Source organism: Pimephales promelas, chromosome 19 (assembly GCF_988280905.1).
Source record: "Pimephales promelas chromosome 19, fPimPro1.hap1.1, whole genome shotgun sequence".
In the NCBI taxonomy this organism is placed as follows: domain Eukaryota; kingdom Metazoa; phylum Chordata; class Actinopteri; order Cypriniformes; family Leuciscidae; genus Pimephales; species Pimephales promelas.
Window position 1 is genome coordinate 2,613,408 of NC_142787.1, and position 21,280 is coordinate 2,634,687.

Here is a 21,280-nt window from a genome sequence, read left to right on the forward strand (position 1 = left end):
TATTTCAGCCAAACACACAGTTCTATTAATAAAATATCCTGGCTCATCCAAGCTTTAAAAATGGGAGTGAATAGTACTTAAGGCTTAGATTTTGATCCTTAAAAAAGCACATCCATAAAAGAATAGGAGAATTTTTAATAGGAAAAATTTTAGTAGGAGTTTTATGCATAATCTTCACACAGATTATGTTGGAATTGGATTGTGACTTTGTGAATCTAAAAACGAATGGAATCATGAGGTCTCTATGGTGAACTTGTTTAAGAGACGTGTGGATTCTCTCTGTGGTTTCCATTTCGAGTTTAACCAATTTCACCCACGCCCAGTTAAACTTTCGCTCTGGCAGGTTTTTTGCTTTGACAGTAATGACTGGTCATTAGCTTAAGGAGTTGGTCACATTTGTACCAAAGCGTTTGTTGTTTGTGACAGTATCTAATTCCACTTCTTAAAACCATAAAAAGTTGTATATATAATCCATTCAGTGGCTGTTATCTATTACATCATATTTATGTAATAAAAATGTATAATAAATTGTATTCTGATGAATGCATAGTAGTATACTGGCTTCACTTCTTATAAATGTAATGTTTAGAAACTCTTTGCGTCAGACATCAAGCTGAATATTATTGGTCTCAGATTTTATTTAATTTCTTATATGCAAGTTGATTTGGTTGCTGTGTAAACATATATTGTTGTATAGTTGCTTAGTTATATGGCAAGTTTTTCAATCTACAGTACACAAGCACAATGTTCTTTGTATCGTTTCTGGTCAAGAAAAACTCTGCAGCTGTTTCTTGACCCATTTGTGGTTAAACACCAGAGCTTTCTGCAGTCTATTCTCTGACTTGACTTGGTATTTAATGTCTGCCCTCAATTGTAAAAATAAATAAAAATACTTAACATGGACATGTGTAGACTTGCAAGTATATATTTGCAGCCTTGGTGACTGGAAAAACTTTTGACCGGTATTGTGTACACTATTCAAAATGTATTTTGGCAACCTCAGCAATGTTCAGATAAAGATGCATCACTCCACTGGGATACATTTCTAAAATGTCTCTTTGGTTTTCTTGTAGGTTTTGCTTGACGATGGCAACGTTTCTGGGGCTAACGCTGTTGACTCTGTTCTTCTCTTCGCCCACGCAAGCCGAAATCTTCACGTCAATCGGTACATTTCTAAATAAAGTCATTCTATTTTGCAATTAAACTTGCAGAGACAACTGTTCTGTGAGTGAACCATTGGAAGGTTGATTTCCCCAAACAGTGGCAATACTTTGGCTTTGTAGTGCTAATGTAGGGTTAGCTGTTTGTTTGAGCTTCTTGTCCACACCAACACAGCTGTTTGTCTGCAAAGTGGCAGATGAGGGGAGTGTTTGGCAAACATTACTTTTGCAATTCCATTTGGTGATACTAATTTTGCAGAAATTAAACTGATGATAAACATTTCAAGAAATATTATTTTCATTATGCGATAAATCATTCTGGAAACTTCCTTATTAGTCTAAAAATCGCTTCTATTGAAACCAAGTTGCCAAAACAACTCAAGCCAGTTACTAAATGGTCAACTTAAAACTATTCCTTTTAGTAGCATGTAAATCAACTGTTATTTAGGGGCGTATTGCTTCGGTTAGTTTTCTGCTAATTATTCCTCCCCAATGGGAGTCTATGGCAGTCGTATGAACCGTAGGAAAATGATGAAAATTGGTACACTTGTAGTGATGGTAATGAATAGTAATGTGACCAATGTAAGGGACTCTAGGGTCAACTCCATAGCGCCACCACCAGTTAAAGAATTCACATTTGAAACAGTTATAACTTTTGAAACCCTTTGATCTAGAAAAAATAAGCTTATTACAACTGATTGATCACATTCAACATCATGCATTAAGACTCCGTCTATTACAATAGTGGCCATTTTGAAAAGTACAGTATTCTGTTTTTTCACTATTCATTCCTTCAAAATGTGTCCAATTCTTATGAAAATTGGCAGAAATGATCTTTGCAACGAGCCGCACAGAAATGAAATGACTGAATGTAATTTCAATACCCACTGGTCAAAAAAAGTTATGATGTTGTGAACTTAACTAGGTCGAGTTAACTAGGTTAAAATTTGGAACCATGATCTAGGAGGCCATGCCAAATTTGGGAAGATCACCATGACATCTGAAAAATGGCTATTTTTGCTAACAACTTACTATTTGTCCGAAAATCTGTGCTTATTTCCCATATGGCGGAAAGTCCAAATTAGTACTTATATGCCAAGTTCATTCAAGACTAAGGTTGGGTATCGTTTGAATTTGAACGATTCTGATTCCGATTCCTTGTTTCGATTCCGGTTCCTAACGATTCTCGATTTCGATTCTTTTGAGAGGCAGGGTCAAAAAAGTTTAGCTAACCTTGCTAACCAACGGCCTTTCTGAAGGAAATACTCCTTCTGTCACAAATATTTGTCACAAATTTTGCATTTTGCCGAGATTTCGTAAATTTTTAGAAAAGTGAAGCCACACTTTGGACCGCCGACGTAAGCTACTCATGTTCGACTCGCGCGGTTATGCCAACACTTCCGGTAGACGCTTCTTCGTTGGTGTTGTTCAGCGGTTTCTTCTTCCGCTCAGCAGACTGTGAATATCGAAACTAGGAATTGAAATTTTAACTTTTGAACTATTCCGGGAAAAACGAAAAGTTAGTCCCGGTTCCAATCGATACTCAATCAATCGATTCTCGATACCCAACCCTATTCAAAACTTTATTTGACTCTCAATTGAAATGTTTTTTTGTCATTTAAAAATGTCCATTCTCACCTTAAATCTCTCTTCCATATCAAAACAAAAGTCGGTCATCTCTGAGACCCATTAAGCTTAATTACCGAATTTCCAAACAAAAGCATGTTTAAACCCTTGTTACCGGAACCATTTTACCAATGTTCTGTCAAAATTTTTTAAGAACTTACAGATATCAACATCAACATAGAAAGAAATGTAAAAAAAAAACAAAGTATTATTTTAGCTACTTCTTGAACCCATTGATCTCATCATGCCACTTTTTTTTTTTTTGTTGTTATTTTTAAAGTTTTGAAACCAATGTATTTTTGAGCTACTTTTGTAACCCATGGGACCATTGGAAGGGCTTGGCCCCGTGATGGATGTTTGCAGCTACATTCTAAATTATGATTTTATATACTGAAAGCAATCAAAGAATGCTTCAAACCAAGGCTTCATCTGTACCAAAATCCCCATTCAATGATGCTGTTTACACTGTACAATGCAATGGGAGTAGATTTAAATATAATGCAAGAATCAACACTTTATGCCTCGACAGCTGAAATATTAAAAATGTAAATATTTCCCAAAGTGTTCCACATTTCATGTGGTAGGTAAATGGATGGTGGATGGTAAATTTTGCCAAATCATGTGCTTTTTTTGGTCTTGTGCTCTTTTTTTTTTTTCCTTTTGGTAAAACTTTTCCACCTCCTTTCATAGGCCAAATGACAGACCTGATATATACAGAGAGAGAGCTCGTCAAATCACTGAAAGAATACATTGAGGCGGAAGAGATGAAACTTGAAGCTGTAAAGAGGTGAATCTTTATCTAAAATATATATTTTTTGTATGACTTGTTTTACACGTGACTTACTCCTGCATTTTATTATGCTGAATGTCATGTGATTTTTGTTGTTTTTTTGTTGTTTGGGTTGAAAAAATGGCAAGTGTAAGAGAATCGTGATCTCAATTCCCATGGAGAAAAATCGTGATTCACATTTTAGCAAGAATCGTGCAGCCTAACGTGAACCCATTACTCATTTGTGTTTTTTTTTTTTTTGGTGCCCATTTGCTGGCTTCAGCTGGGCTAATAAACTAGATCTGTTGACACATGCATCCACGTCGGACCCCGAAGGCTTCCTGGCTCACCCGGTGAACGCCTACAAGCTGATGAAGAGACTCAACACAGAGTGGTCGGAGTTGGAGAGCCTGGTGCTTCAAGACCCATCAGATGGTACAGTCTGTCCCCATGATGCATGTGCAAATTATGGAAGTAACTTCTGTTAAACTGTGAACAGTCAGTCAAAGGTTTGCTCCATAAACATGATAATAAGCATTTTCAAATCCTGGGTATAATGACATAACACAATCCTACTTATCCTTCAACCTTTGAAAACTTTAAAGGAAATTTACAAATTTACATTAACAAATTACTAAAACAGACCCCAAAAGCTTCATTATTTCTGCAGCAATACTACGGACAGTTTAATATTACTGTTGTACCTGCACATTTGTGAAACTGTTAGCGTCTCGGTTCACTCTGTCTTGCTCAGAAAAAACGTTCTGAGAAACCAAGATGATCAAAAATGCAACACAAATACAACCCAAACTGCTCATCTGCCTGATTGTTTGTGAATAGAGTCAGTCACTGCAGATGCTCAACTCTCACCCTAATGTGAACTTGTGTGAGCACGCGTTGCAACGTGTCGACATGTGGAGTTCTTGAGAATGTTTCCACTTAAAATGAAAGTCAAGGATCATGTACAGTCACTGGAAGTAGGATATCAGGACCCCAACATGAAGCAGATTATTATGAAATTCATACATGCTAATGTGAGAAGAACGAGCAAGTGACATACAACTACCACAGCTGGAAAGAGCAGGAAATCAGTCAGTTTTACAGTTAAAGGGATACTTCACTTTTTTTTGGCTCAATTTTCAACTTTTTAGGCTCATTTTTCAACTCCCCCAGAGTTAAACAGTTCAGTTTTACCATTTTCGAATTTATTGAGACGATTTTCTGATATTTAGAAGAATATCAGTAACCAGACAGTTTCTGGTCTCATTGACTTTCATAGTAGGAAAAAAATATACTATGGAAGTCAATGAGACCAGAAACTGTCTGGTTACTGATATTCTTCTAAATATCAGAAAATCAGCTGAATGGATTAGAAAACGGTAAAACTCGACTGTTTAACGGTCCATCTAACTGCAGTAGATGTGATAGATACTAATAAAAATTATGTAAATTCAGCCAGCTCACATACCTCTATTTGCTTCCTGTTTTCGTTCGAAGCCCACAGTAGTCGATTGTCGATCTCACGCGTACGATCATTGGTAACTAAGCAACAGTGGAGTCTCGCGTCGCCGATGACGGTGCTGTGTGGAGTCCTGAGAATATCAGCTCAAATGGATAGTTCATCCGAATCAGATGTTGAACACATGGAGGAGGTTTGAGATGATATTCACCAATGATCGCGCACGTGAGTTCGACAATCGACTACTGTGGGCTTCGACCGAAAACAGGAAGCAAATAGAGGTATGTGAGCTGGCTGAATTTACATCATTTTTATTAAAGGACAACTCCAGCGCAAAATGAACCTTTGGTCTAATTACACATTGTTACCTAGTCAACCGTTATCTGAGATTTGTTTTCATGATTGCCGAATGAAAATAGTTTTATCTCTAAAAACAGTTTAGCCTATAACGCTAGTATAATGCTAGTATATAGGGCATAGAGTAATGACAAATAAAAATCGCTTGTTATTACCACTAACAAGGCTCAAAATAGCCCCACACTAACACGACAGCATAATAAGGGTCCCTACATTCAAACCGAAGCATTGAGAACTTTGTCAGTTTCCACACAGTTTAATAAGAAGATATTTTATAAACACAGTCAACTTCGCGAATACAGGAAGAAGCCATCTTTGAAAAATAGTCTCTACCAGTCGATCTACGAACACCGATCCATGTGCGCTGGTGAGATGTGAATAAGGTGATAAGGTGACCGCGAACAGTAGGCTACGTGTACATATTGAAGAGAAGAAAATGGTTTGTGTTTGTGTTTCTGCAACGGACCCTATGAGATTCTGCACAGTTCAGCGCACTTGGATCGGTGTTCGTAGATCGACTGGTAGAGACTATTTTTCCAAGATGGCTTCTTACTGTATTCACGAAGTTGACTGTGTGTATAAAATATCTTCTTATTAAACTGTATGGACACTGACAAAGTTCTCAACGCTTCGGTTTGAATGTAGGGACCCTTATTATGCTGTTGTGTTAGTGTGGGGCTATTTTGAGCCTTGTTAGTGGTAATAACAAGCGATTTATATTTTTACTCCATGCCCCATATACTAGCGTTATACTAGCGTTATAGGCTAAACTGTTTTTAGAGATAAAACTATTTACATTCGGCAATCATGAAAACAAATCTCAGATAACGGTTGACTAGGTAACAATGTGTAATTAGACCAAAGGTTCATTTTGCGCCGGCGTTCTCCTTTAATATCTTTCACGTCTACTGCAGTCAGATTGACCATGGTCACTCTTAATAACACCACTCACATGGCTGTGCACTCGTAATGACAAATCAAGGATGTTAAGAGGCTAAAAGCAGGTTTACAACATGCCCCATTGAAGTCAACAGGGTGAAAATTTAAAAAAGACAATAACACGGTGTAGGCAACACCGATTTTTGTCATTTTTTTCTGTACCGACAGCACTCCAAATGTACAAATAAATGAGCTCAATGTCAAAATTGACCGGACTTCTCCTTTAGACTCATTATTCAAAAATATTTGACCACATAATGCTGCCATTGGTGTATTGTACTTGATTCTCATTGGGCAAAGCACTGTCATTTCATTCTTAAATTGTTTTTTTCTTCTTCTTCAGCAAACACCAGATACCTTCAAGCCATGTTCAAATAATAAAAAAACACCTCCACAAAGCTCCCTTTTCTATCTCTCTTTCCCTCTGTAGGCTTCATATCAAACATGTCGATGCACAGACAGTATTTCCCTGATGAGGAGGATGAGAAGGGAGCAGCCAAAGCGCTCATGCGTCTGCAGGACACGTATAAACTGGACTCGGAGAGTTTCTCCAAAGGCAAACTGCCAGGTCAGAGGCAGCACGCGGGTAACTCCAGATCTCTTTGTGTTCATTTTATACAGGGCTCACGGGGATAAAACGAAACCCATCAGTGCAACTCTTTACATGGGGAACAAATCAAATACAGTGCAATGGGTTTCTGAGACTTCAGTAGCGTCTTCATGACGAAGTCATGTTCTAGTAAGAAGTTGAAGATATTAAAGATTTTTTAGTGAATGTATGTGCGTATTTGCTAGTTTTTATTAGGTCACCAAGCACCTATTGTATCTATTGGCGTTCTTCTCATTTCATTTCTTCTCCTTCTGCTCTGGAAGTGTATGGCACCCCATAGAAGCGCTTGGGGGAAAGTTATGAAATTTGGCACACTGATAGAGGACCGTCTAAACTGTCATCATAGCAAATTTGGAGTCTCTAACTCAATCCCTCTATTTTAAATTGGAATTATACCTTGTTTTGGTAATATGGCATTATATTCATCTATCAAACTTAGAATATTCTTGAGAGCCCGACTGATATAGGATTTTGAAGGCCGATACCGATACAAATATTTTTTGGTTTTAAAATCCGATATTCCGATATATCGGCCGATATTTTTTTTAATTTCAGAAACGCGCAACAAAACATTAACAGATTTCCCTAACATTAGTTATTTGTAGTTAATTATGAGTTTTAACTAAAATAAAATGATAATCCATTTTAAACACAACAGAACAGACTGATGATAGTGGCATTAGTTAGCTTTGTGGTTAGCTAGTCTATGATGAGTCATAATTTAGCAATGGATTACATCATAGAGATGATGCGTCTCATTGCTGTAACTGTCACGCGCTATTAAAGAAATACTTCAGTCACATTGTCAAAAGTTAAAAGGACAGTCAGTCGACTACACTGTAACAACGTAACGTAACGATTACTAGCTAATTCCGCTTCACTCTCGGCTTATTTAACAGCAGCAAAACTGGACAAGATAGTCACAAATTTTGTCGCTTATTTGAGTTAAGAGAACTGATGGGGATGGTCTTTTAATTGTTATTCAAGCAATGTATGTCTCGTGACCAACTCAACGAGTGTTGCCAACAGGGACGGTGTAGAGTGCCCTCTGGTGGACAAACTATACAACTCCAACACTCATGACATGGTTCAAGTGTGTTTCCTCCTTTTTTTATTTTATTTTTGACATTCATTTATCCGCCATTATAACTGCCGATACCGATAGTTTGGAAAATGCCTAATATCGGCCTGCCGATATATCGGTCTTGCTCTAATATTCTTTGTTTTGCTCCTTTCTCTTGAAAAAGACGCGTTCAACTGTGCGTCATTCTGTGCTGTCTGTGAACAAGCCTGAAGTTTTAGTATGTCAGTGAATAACTATTTGCTTTATGTAAATTTTCCTGAAAAGATAATAAGCAAACCAGATTTCCAATATGATGGTCATAAATGATGTGACGTTCTGTCCACAGGGGTGCGCTACAATGCTCTGTTGACGGTGGATGACTGCTTTGACATGGGGAAACTGGCCTACAATGAGAATGACTACTATCATTCAGTGCTGTGGATGCAGCAGGCGCTGAGACAGATGGACTCGGGAGAAGACGCCAAGACGAGCAAGGCTGATGTTTTAGATTATCTCAGTTACTCTGTCTATCAGATGGGGGATCTGCCACGAGCCATCGAACTCACCCGACGCTTGGTGGCCATCGGTAGCCCATTGTCTCTCTTTCTTGAGTGTGTGATGAATTTTATAATTTAATTAATATCGTTTTTTTTTTTTATCCAGTCCTTGATTCTGATTGGTCAATAGCTGTGTTTTATTCCCAATAAAACATGTCTATGACCGCTTCACCCAATACGCTGATTTCACGCAGCCATTATTTTGAAATCGAAAGCGCGGCTCCGGTGGGAAGTAAACTGGAGGTGCCGCCTTTAATCACAGGAGTGTCACGAATGCGTTGGAGTTAGTGATGCACAATATATCGGCCAGCATATCGGTATCGGCCGATATATGTTCATTTTTAATGTTATCGGCCTGGTAAGAAAATGTGGCCGATATATTAAAGCCGATAAATAAGGTATTATTCCCTTCAGCTGAGACACTTGTTGAGCACTGTTTATGATTTTAAATTTCTTCACGAGTAATGCGTGTCCTATGCTGTGTGTACGTGCAGATCCCAGCCACCAGAGGGCAGGAGGAAATCTGCACTACTTTGAGCGTCTGCTCTCGAAGGAGCTGAGGGACATGGGTCGCAGCCAACAGGAGCCCGCGGACGAGAGGCCCATTCAGCTCGACACTTACAAGCGGCCCAAAGACTACCTGCCCGAGAGAGAGGTCTACGAGGCGCTGTGCAGGGGAGAGGGCGTCAAGCTGGTGAGCAATCATGCATGTGCATTCGGGAAATGTGGTTGCTGAATTATTTGCACTTAAAGGAGTAGTTCACTTTTTAAAAAACTTTCTGATAATTTACTCACCCCCATGTCATCCAAGATGTCCATGTCTTTCTTTCTTCAGTCGAAAAGAAATGAAGGTTTTTGATGAAAACATTCCAGGATTTTTCTCCATATAATGGACTTCAATGGGGTCCAAATGGTGCAAGGTCCAAAAGACAGTTTCAGTGCAAACTGCAAACTGTTTAAAGGTCTTTAAATGATTCCAGACGATGAATAAGGGTTTTATCAAGCGAAACGATCGCTCATTTAATTAATAAATAATAAAGTTTTAGTTTTATAAGCTCAAATGCTCGCCTTGCTCTGTTCTGTGATGCGCGTTCGTGACTCTCCTGTTCGAACTCGGTAATCAAAATGAACGAGTCTTTTTTCGTGTAATTTGGTTCATTCAACGGATGAAATGAACGAGTTGACTCGGGAAAAGATTCGTTCATTTTGATGAACGAGTTCGAACAGGAGAGTCACGAACGCGCATCACAGAACAGAGCAAGGCGAGCATTTGAGCTTATAAAACTTAAACTTTGTTATTATTGTTTTAAAATGAGCGATCGTTTCGCTTGATAAAACCCTTATTCATCGTCTGGAATAGTTTAAAGCCCTTTGAACAGTTTGCAGTTTGCACTCATTGTGTCTTTTGGACCTTGAACCGTTTGGTTCCCATTGAAGTCCATTATATGGAGAAAATCCTGGAATGTTTTCATCAAAAACCTTAATTTCTTTTCGACTGAAGAAAGAAAGACATGGACATCTTGGATGTCATGGGGGTGAGTAAATTATCAGCAAAAGTTTTTTTAAAAGTTATGGAAGTAGTTCATTTCTTAAATAACATCAGCTCACGAAAGCAAAAATGTTAAATGTTGCACTTAAAAGTAGGGCTGAACGATTAATTGCATTTGCGATAAAATCGCGATATGATGAAACGCGATTTTGTAATCGCAAGAGCTGCGATTATACTGGTCACGTGACACGCGAGAGAAAAGCAGTCTGCAAGATAAAGCATCAACTTGCCACGCTACGCGGTCTGGCGTTCGGAAAAGAACAGTTCATTATGTTATTTATTCTGTCCTCTCCTCAACAATCCTGGATCGATTCAGAGAATTTTAGAATCGAGTCTGAGCTTAGTTTTTAAACACAGATGCGTGATGACGCTGCGCGTGCTTTAGAAACTAACCGTGTTCTGAATCTGCTTGCTTCTATTTTCTCGCTCTCTCTCTTCCTCACTCACACACACGACACCGCTCGAGCCTTACAAAACATAGTAACGTTATTTCATAAAGTTCGGGATTGAACCGAATTACAAGGACATTCGCGGGCTTCATTGAACAGGTTTTGCCGCTTTGCTTGATGTTATAACGTTACACTTGCAGTGCGCGTTCTCTCCCGCGGGAATTTTCTTTACAAATGCTTCACAGAGGCATGATTTATGTCTTTTGGAATGCAGTTGGCTTATATATTAAAACCATGAAAATCACTGAGAAGGCTGCTTTCATTTTAAAATAATAACGCGTGCTTTGTGAAGAGCGCTCGTGCATGCGGCTGTGAGCGACTCATTGGTAAATGTACTTGCATGTCAAAATGCTTTTATGATGCGAAATTAATGTAAACACGGTCAGTTATATCTTAAACCAACAGGACAAACCACATTTACAATTTCAAAAGAGATGTATGCATTAGTGTGAATGCAGCTTATCATATCTAAACTGAGGGGAAATCACTCCAGCTCTTGAATGAAAAACATTCAGACAGCCTACTTTTAAATACTGAGAGCACTCTTTCTTTATTGCTTGTAATGTTTTTTTTTTGTTTCTCTTTATTTACTAGCTTTTATATTTTGAAGCTATATTATTTTATATAGCCTATTTAAAATTCTTAACATGTAATTGCTTTAATTAAATGTTTTTTTATATTTATTTTTTAAAGTATGTTTTTACACATGTAATAATTAAATACATATTTTAAGAGTTATTAAGATTAATTAATAAGAAAAAAAAGTAGATCGAATCATGAGCTATCTAAAGATTCCCATCCATACTGTACAATGATTTATTGCTTGTCTTTGTCGACTAATACAGAAGGTAAATAACTTTTTTTTAAATCGCATATTAAATCGCAATCGCAATATTGGCTAAAAAAATCGCAATTCGATTATTTTCCAAAATCGTTCAGCCCTACTTAAAAGTTTGCACAGTGTCTAAACTGTTTATTGTGAATATATTCATATGTACACTACCTTTCAAATGTTTTGGATCAGTAAGATATCTGAAAAAAAATCTCTCATGCCCTTATTATTATAAATGAATGGAACTGCTTTCTATTTGAATATAGTATGAAACGTAATTTATTTCTGTGATGGCAAAGATACATTCCCCCGTGTCACGTGATCAGTCTAATATGATGATTTTGTGCTTAAAGGGATAGTTCTCCCAAAAATTAAACCTCAGCAACATATTTTTGACAAAATCAGAGATTTGAGTGATCCCTACCACTTCAAAAAGTTCATAAGAAGATTGTAAAACGAATCCATATGATTCGAGTTGTTTACTCCAAAAATGTCTGAGGAGACACAACTGCTTTATTCACTTGTGTTAGGCTTTTATTCACATATATGTAGTTTAATGTTTTTCCTTTTTTCAATTCAGTCTCGCCCCATATAATTCCATTTATCTAAACCTAATTTAAAACTTTATAAATTTGAATGATCAAGTTTCGATAAATGAAAATCCCCCTAATAAGCTGTCGGGAAGCTTTATTCATTTAATCTGGATCTCCGCACAGACTCTGAGGAGACGCAGCAGACTGTTCTGCCGTTATCAGGACGGCAACAGGAACCCGCGTCTGTTGCTGAAGCCGATGAAGGAGGAGGATGAGTGGGACAGTCCTCACATCGTCCGCTATCTGGAAGCCCTGTCTGACGAAGAGATCGAGAAGATCAAGGAGTTAGCCAAACCCAAGGTCAGGATGAAACCAGTAGACCAGTTTAAAGGAATAGTTCATCCAAAAATGATGTAAAGAAAAATCACACAGGCATCCTAATAGTCAACTCTGGCTCAGTGTTGATAGGAATTATACAATAAAGAGATGCTGTAAAACAACAAAACTCTATGAAAACAGTTGATAACCGTATTGAAACTATTTACTAGCCTTTTGAGCCAAACAGATTTAACGTTTTATCTGTGATTATAATGTATAAAATCTCACTTTTTTGGGTCAATAGAAGATAAAAGTTACTGCACCGTTGTTCTCCTATAGTAAACCCACTAAGCTAAAGACGTCATTCGAAAAGCATTAGCTAATTTAATCTTTAACTTTACCCACTTACATTATTTTCATTGTGAAAACAAACTGAGAAAATGAATTACATTGACATCTGTATTGACAACCTTTCAAGGTTTTCACAGGTTTGCAGTCCATTTCTATTTGCCCGTTTATGACATCTAAAAACAAACATGTAAAGCTTAAAGGGTTAGTTCACCCAAAAATGAAAATTAAATCATTAATGACTCTCCCTCATCTCGTCCCAAGCCCGTCAGACCTCCGTTCATCTTCAGAACACAGTTTAAGATATTTTAGATTTAGTCCGAGAGCTTTCTGTCCCTCCATTGGAAATGTGTGTACGGTCTACTGTCCTTGTCCAGAAATGAAATAAAGACCTCATCAAAGTAGTCCATGTGACATCAGTGGGTTAGTTACAATGTTTTGAAGCATCGCAAATACATTTAGGTCCAAAAATAACAAAAACTACGACTTTTTACAGCATTGTGTCGTCTTCCAGTTCTGTTGTGGATTCGCATCACATGTGTCTGATAGCTCTAGCCGTTCGCCAGTAAGGTAAACGTTTCTTTTGTAACAGCGAGTTAGACCAATCAGCAGACGTTGCTGCTACGCTTAGGATTGTGGGTAGTGTAGTTTTCTTTCATAAGATCGCGGATATAACATGTTTTCTGTAACTCTCAGGTGCTCTTTGTTTCGGAGTCACACTTGTTATCTTCCCGGTCAAAAGTGACCGGGCACCTAAAAATTACATTTTCTCCATCCCAGTAAAACCAATGCAATTTATTTTTGTTCTATAATATTTATTCTTTGTAATTTAGTATTTTGAGACAATTTAATTGAATTTATCAATATTTATGGTCTATTTTTGCCATGGAAAAATATATATATATATATTATTTTTTTCCAAAAATTATTAATGCGGTATTTTAGTTTAATATAGAGTCTAGGCCTTCAGAAAAAAATATTTTTTGAAGAAAATTAGCACCATCTGGTTACAGTATAGAGAAAAAGCATATAGAGAGTACAGCTCTCTATGGAGAAGCATGTGAATTCTCCCGATGTTTATGAACACTTTTTTTTTTTTTTTTGGTGGTGGTGGTGGTGGATTTGAATATATAGTTGAAACAATCTCAAAAACGATTTTTTATTTAAAAAAAAAAAAGTAAAAATAAAAAAATAAAAAAATTGTGAATTTTTATGTTTTTGTCAATTTCCCATTCATTTCCTATGGGGGTCATTTTTGACCAAAGACCACAAGTGTGACTATTTTTTTTAAGACCACTTAGCATGCTCAGATCATGAACTCAATTTTTTTTTGTATTCACATAAATAATGCCATAAAAGTCACCAAGTTTCGTAACATTGCGATGAAGCTGTGATTTTTAAAAATTCAGAATAGAATTCTTTTTCCAAATTTATTGGTGTGTATGTGTATAAAAGTGTGTTTGTATTTGTGTGTGTGTGTTGGTGGGTGTGTCTGTTATGCACTCTAGATGTTGTAGAGTGTCACCCCTTTCCTGTGGTGTACTTTTTTTTTTTTTTTTTTAGAATTTTGGCCGATTTGTAGATTGCACGTACAAAAATTCAGAGAAATTTTTTTTTTTTTGGTCAATTTTCCATTCATTTTCCTATGGTTGGTCATTTTTCGGATCATGACCTCAATTTTTTTTTGTATTTACATACCCAATGCCATAAAAGTCACCAAGTTTCGTAACATTCCGATGAAGCGGTGATTTCAAAAATGTCAAAAAAAATTTTTAGGTCAGAAATGACCGAAGAGCACCTGAGGGTTAAACAAGGTTGATTTCATACTAACTTATAGCTTCAACTGGAGCAAAAACCTTCGTTTCACAACCTCATAGCTCGTGCTCAGTCTACCTCGGATGGTTTAGACATTAGGGCTGACAATCGAAATCCTTATCGAGAAATACTGTCCACCTGAAGTTCTGTATCCCTACTCCGCATTCCGGAAGCAGGAAGTAGGCCTATGCTGAATAAAGTCGCAGTTTTTGTTATTTTTGGACCTAAATGTATTTTCGATGCTTCAACACATTGTAACTAACCCACTTTGATGATGTCTTTATTTCCTTTCTGGACGAGGACAGTACACCGTACACATACTGTATATTTCCAATGGAGGGACAGAAAGCTCTCGGACTAAATCTAAAATATCTTTAGTCATTAATGATATAATTTTCATTTTTGGCTGAACGAACCCTTTAAACTTAAAAGACTCACTTTTACTAGTTAATATTTTGTCATTTGAAGTCTGTATGCTGTTATGTTTTCTGTACAACAGTAGCAGTTCATGGTGACCATGTCTGTCGAACTTTTCATAGTATTTCCTCTTCACAAAAACTTTGCATTTGCTTACTACTACATGTGACAGTCTATGTCTGCAAGCTATGAATGCTGGGTTTGACTGGAATTAAGATCAACTACTGACGGTTTGGTCTGTTCATCACACATAGAATAAAAAAATGAATAAAAAACTTGTATGGAAAGACATACATTTTTATTTTTGGATGAACTATCCTTTTACATTTTGTAATCTCAGAAACTGGAATATTCTGCATGTTCATCACTTTATTCTGGTTCAGTCTAAAAGCTAATAATGTTTATTGTCTGTAGCTTGCGAGGGCCACCGTGAGAGATCCTAAAACCGGCGTCCTGACGGTTGCCCATTATAGAGTTTCCAAAAGGTGAGCACATCTCATATACATCAGATCTTTTAATGGTGTTCATGCCTGGCTTTATTGGAGCATAAGGTGAGGTAACTAGGTCTGGGGGATATGATGATGATAGATCTGCTACCTGATTTTGCCATACCATTTATATTACAATAGAAGTCAGTGCTCAAAGTGTATTCTAGCCTGGCCAATCTACAACCAGCAAACAATTTTTTGGAAATAGGCTAATAAGAGAGCAGTTTAACCATTTTCCAATCCATTCAGCCGAAGTTCTGATATTTAGAAGAATATCAGTAACCAGTTTCTGGTCCCATTGACTTCCCTAGTTGAACAAATATATACTCTGGAAGTCAATGGGACCAGAAACTGTCTGGTTACTGATATTTCTTCTAAATGGATTGGAAAAATGGTAAAACAACTGAGGGAGTTGTAAAATGAGCCTATTTCCAAAAGAAAAAAGTCCCTTTAAGATGGTTTAATTAGCAGAGAATGGAAAAGAAGCATGAACTAATGTGAAGATGAGAAGACGATGATCTTGTGCTTAGATACTGATATTTAGAACGACTGTGCTCTTGGTCATGGTGATATTGCTGGTTTCTTCATTCAATTTCCAGCAAAATAGCCAGATTATGAGACATACTTTTACTGTGATGTAACAAAATAAACGTATTACTTGAGAAGCGCTAAACAAATAAACATATTACTTGATGGCAACAACTGCTTTTATCAAGTTATAGCGAGAACATATTTAGATCAGGCATACTATGGGGTCCTAAGGTGGGACCCATCTCTTCAGGGGGACTCATCTCTTCACCACACCGGATCGAGAGTGAAACTCATTATAATATGCAAAACTGTTATCCACTCACAGCAGTGGGCGTTAACTTTCAAGTCTTCAGTGCGAGACGCCCATAAAAACCGGGCGTTTTTGAGCTGGGCTAGAAAATGGCCTATTACTCATTCGTTTTGATGTTTTTTTTTTAATGTAATAACTAAGCGATCGTCATGACTTGACATCAGACAACAATATACATTTTTTTAACCCCTTAACTGTCACCGTCCCGGTACCGGGACACCTAACTTTACTTCACTATATTTCTATTAAATCCTAATCTAATTATGACAAATTATATATCGTTGGAAAGGTCTAAGACTTCTATATTCTACCCCTGTTTTGTGTTAAAAATTATGTAGGAAGAGTAATTGATGAATTTATGACAAGAGTGCACCTCAAAAAAATGAGCTTTGTCACAAAAAGTCGATGCACCCACTTTTAATCATTGAAACTTCTGTTTTTATGCTAAAAGTTCATAATAAAACATATAATCTTCAATAAAAAATAGAAAATTATAGTATAATCCTCTAAAAATGATATTTATATTTATTATCCTCTAAAATATAATATTATTTTTATCGCCTTTTTATTATATCACATATTTTAGTAGTTATCATAAATTAGGTATCATTTGAAAGCTTATAAACTCAGAATTCATCGTGTGAAAACCGTTTTATAATTGAACATTGCGTTACCTTAGAAACGTTACTTATTTTATCAGGCTCCTCCCCTTTTGGGCATCATTATATTTCATAATTTATGATCAAAACCTTTTCTAATCTTGACAAAACTGATATTGTCAGAAATGTCAGAGTCTCAAGGTTCCAAATTTTGTGACAGAATTGATATTTGGACAGAAATGTATTAATTTGTTAAGGCAGAATGTATACAACTAAATTCAAAGGAATTCAATGGCACCCGGTGGCTATTTTTGGTACTACGCCTAAACAAAATCTCATCTGAACTTCAATTTTTGTGATATCAACTTCAAATTTGGAACACAACTTGATGAGATTTATGGCTTTGATTTTATAGAAATTTTAGAGTAAAAAATATTTTGTAAAATATATGTTTTGTATAAAATATAAAATATATAGTGCAGTATATTTGATTTTCTGTCAATTTAAACTTCCATAACTTTTTCATACTTTCATTTTGTGAAGTGTTTTCACTTCAGCAATATTCTGCTGAGTGTTTTCTTTAAAACAAGACCAAACTTGGGTATATATATTCCAAAGCATTCTTAAATTACAACCATTTAAGTTTGAATAGTGCATTTTAACCCCCATTCTCAAAAAGGGGGGTGACAGCAAAGAGGTTCCAGTTCATGACCCATATAATAAGTGTACTTGTTTGTAATGAGATTCAGCCGTGCTTTTGTCATTATTGTTTTGTGTTCTGGTGCGTCTACAGCGCGTGGCTAGAAGGAGAAGAAGATCCAGTGATCGCGCGGGTCAATCAGAGAATAGAGGACATCACTGGATTAACGGTGGACACTGCAGAACTGCTACAGGTGATTCGTCCCAAATACTCCACACACACCAGTATAATGTAGAATAATGTGCATTGTAATTATAGAAATACGTGCTGAGTAATATTAGTTAACGTGTACTTGCTATATAATTCGGGTTGGGGTTTGGTTTTAGGCTTGTAATTATCCATAATGTTCTGTTAATACTTTAGTATGTACGTTTAAGATGTGTAAAATAAAGTTTCAGAATAAAAAACTTGAAACTTATGCACACAGAAGTTTTCATTTTTTACAGCCTCTCCAGGTATTTAAACACAAATCAAAATCGATGTTTTGGGTTTGATGCATTGCATTGTGGTAAAAGGCACATGATTTGTTTGCTTATGTGATAAGGAATTGCTCTGTTCTGATTGGATAACTGACTCTTCTTATGAATTCGGTTGCATCTTAGGTTGCTAACTATGGTGTTGGAGGTCAATATGAACCACATTATGATTTCTCAAGGGTAAGAACTGCATTTCCTTCAATTATGTGGCATGATATTTCACACCAAAACAATCATGGGCATGTGCATGAAGAAATATTAGTAAAACATTTCTATTTTAATTCTATTTTTTACTGTCAACTGACACACAGCATCCATGTCTCACCTTTATCCATAGAGCATTTGTCTAGGCCCTTTCCAATCTAAACATTTCATTAGAAATAAATAAAGAACAAAGTGAAATTAAATCAGGTGTACGTTAAATTGTTGAGCTCTAATGTTCATTGTGAGCCCCAGAAATGCTTTATTAGGAAGGTTTATTATTATTTTACGAGTAATTTCACAGGAGTAGGAGTGACGAAGGAACGTTGAGTCGCTTCATTGAAGCTCAATGTATTATGTGTAGTGTATTATGAGAGAGAGATCGACTAAACGAGTGTATTACCTGCATCTGATCAGTGTTGGGTAAGTTACTCTAAAAAAGTAATTAATTACTAGTTACTAATTACCTCTTCAACAGTGTAATTAGATTACTGTACTAATTACTCTCTCTAAAAAGTATTTAATTTCTTTTAATTACTTTCAAAATCCCATATCAATCTCAACCAGCTGAATAATACAAGGATAGACATGAATCTGTTTTAATTCGTTCAAATAAATGCTATAAAATTGCATGAATTATCCTTAAACTGACCAAGGTGGAGAAGGTTACATTATAAAAACATACTTTTTAACATCAGACAATACATTTTGATGTTAAACCCACTCTTGTTTTATGTCTGATCTCATGACATTTTACACTTTTTTCATACATATTTTACAATAATTCATACGAATTTGTACGAGTGCGGTCGTACAATTTAAACACCTCATAAAATGCATACGAATCGCTGTGAGATCGGATTGATCTATACACAGTATTTAACTCAATTACATCAGAAGTAACTAATTAAATTACAGATAATTTAAGACTAATCCCTTACTTTACATTTTCAATGGAAATGTAATTAAATTACAGTAACTAGTTACTTAGTAATTAGTTGCACCCAACACTGCATCTGATACAGCATTCATTCTTCAGGTCGATGTCCATAATATTAAATTCATTACTAAACACCAGTTTGAATTACTAAATCGTATTCCTTGTTTACAACCAGTCTCTCGTTTCCACCATCTAATGGCGTAATAATGTAACATTCACTGACGTCCAACTCACGATCACTAACTGACTCTTTCTCAATACTAAATACGGTAAATTATTTATATAAAATAATCTTTATTGAACAACAATATTTCAAAATGAACAGTAATCGCCATTATAAAAGACAATAGCAAATAAACACAAGAAAACAATTCAGTCAAAACGTACAAAAGCAGCAATCTGCTACAGGATTTAAGTGAAAAAGCCTGAATAAGAAGTTATGAAACTTATTTTTCCCCTTAACCCAGAAAGATTGCCCGTTTAGACCAAAGATTGCCCGTTTGATATTGGCGAAATGAATTCTATCTACATATAATGAGAGGCAGTGGTTAATTCCCGAAGGACTGGCCGAGATGAAGCGGTTCTCTGATGGCCTGGACTGGAGCTCACACCTGCCAAACCGTCTCAATAGGCGCTATGTTTATATATGAGTCACATATTTGTGGTATAAATACATTCTTGCCTAAAAAAATACTAAAACTACATTTAGTGACACAACAACAGTAGTATTTTTTTTAAATATGGCAGATTCGCCATGACGGTTGCCTCAAGTGGAGCGATACAAACGGTGAAACGGTTGCAGTGCTGATACTGGGGGAACATCTCTCATCCAATCAGATTCGAGGAACAGAACGGTTGGAATGGTGCGTTTACATGCTATAGTAATTATGATTAATACCAAAAGCCGACGTGTAAAATGCACATGAACACCCCCTCATGTGGTATTTTCCACTGAGCAATTTGTAGAATATTTTGATGCACGAGTTGCCGAGATGAGATAACCTTTGACCTTTTCAAAATAGCGGAGAGTAACGCAAGAGTCGTGAATGGTAAAAATATGTACTATTCATGATCTCGAAAATATACCGCATATCATTTACCGTTTGAGTTTTGATAAATCATTTTCTTGCTGTAGCAGATGACTTAACCAATCTGAAGTAGTTTTAGTTAAATAACAGGTCTGGATCTCCATCTTTTTACCGCATTACGACAACAAAAGCACTTGAACGCAACACCAGTTCACAAGTATCATATTTTCCATAGCACGTGAACGCACCATGAATTACAATAAATAACAGAAGGGTAGAGTATTTCATTTAAAGGAAATGCATATAAAATTGTATATAAAGTAATTGCCACCCAATACCCTTCGACTTCTTCAAAGTGCTGTATTTCATTTACGATATTTAAAAAAATCTACAAAAGATCCGCTTTCCAACAACGGAGGTTCTCCCAACTAAAAAAAACGACAACAACACAGCTTAAAGGAGTAGTTCACTTTTAAAAAAAACTTTTGCTGATAATTTACTCGCCCCCATGTCATCCAAGATGTCCACGTCTTTCTTTCTTCAGTCAAAAAGAAATGAAGGTTTTTAATGAAAACATTCCAGGATTTTGTCCATTTAATGGACTTCAATGGGGACCAAACGGTTCAAGGTCCAAATGAGAGTTTCAGTGCAGCTTCAAAGGGCTTTAAACGACACCAGACGATGAATAAGGGTCTTATCAAGCGAAACGATCGCTCGTTTAATAAATAAATAACAAAGTTTAAGTTTTATAAGCTGTGATATGTATTCGTGACTCTCCTGTTCAAACTCATTCATCAAAATGAACTCATCTTTTTCGAGTCATGACTCGAAGTGTCCTTGATAAGACCCTTATTCATCTGGTCTGGTGTCGTTTAAAGCCCTTTGAAGCTGCACTGAAAGTGTCTTTTGGACCTTGAACCGTTTGGTTCCCATTGAAGTCCATTATATGGAGAAAATCCTGGAATGTTTTCATCAAAAACCTTCATTTCTTTTCGACTGAAGAAAGAAAGACATGGACATCTTGGATGACATGGGGGTGAGTCAATTATCAGCAAAAGTTTTTTTTATTTTTATTTTTAAAGTGAACTACTCCTTAACAACAAAATGACAGAAATAAATAAAGTTAGTAGCTCAACTGAATCGCAACAGAACTGTGAAGTTTACTGTGTTATTATCGCGGATCACGAACACGCACTCTTCAGTGAG

At 36.3% G+C, this 21,280-nt stretch overlaps 1 protein-coding gene across 7 annotated transcripts in view; it reads left to right on the plus strand.

The window, feature by feature from the left end:
- Positions 1 to 21,280, plus strand: part of p4ha2 (procollagen-proline, 2-oxoglutarate 4-dioxygenase (proline 4-hydroxylase), alpha polypeptide 2) — a 28,608-nt gene that overhangs the window by 1,648 nt on the left and 5,680 nt on the right. For 4 of the 7 annotated variants that reach the window (XM_039663585.2, XM_089123437.1, XM_039663588.2 and 1 more), the window contains exons 2-11: positions 1,074 to 1,165; positions 3,477 to 3,573; positions 3,839 to 3,990; positions 6,741 to 6,896; positions 8,330 to 8,569; positions 9,035 to 9,234; positions 12,087 to 12,263; positions 15,216 to 15,286; positions 17,523 to 17,622; positions 18,032 to 18,085. In XM_039663585.2, coding sequence (XP_039519519.1) covers positions 1,087 to 1,165; positions 3,477 to 3,573; positions 3,839 to 3,990; positions 6,741 to 6,896; positions 8,330 to 8,569; positions 9,035 to 9,234; positions 12,087 to 12,263; positions 15,216 to 15,286; positions 17,523 to 17,622; positions 18,032 to 18,085 — 1,326 coding nt within the window. In that variant the 5' untranslated portion in view covers positions 1,074 to 1,086. Of the gene's footprint in view, positions 1 to 1,035; positions 1,166 to 3,476; positions 3,574 to 3,838; positions 3,991 to 6,740; positions 6,897 to 8,329; positions 8,570 to 9,034; positions 9,235 to 12,086; positions 12,264 to 15,215; positions 15,287 to 17,522; positions 17,623 to 18,031; positions 18,086 to 21,280 lie in introns of those variants that run through there. The other 3 variants (XM_039663586.2, XM_039663589.2, XM_039663590.2) reach the window with 2 other exon arrangements.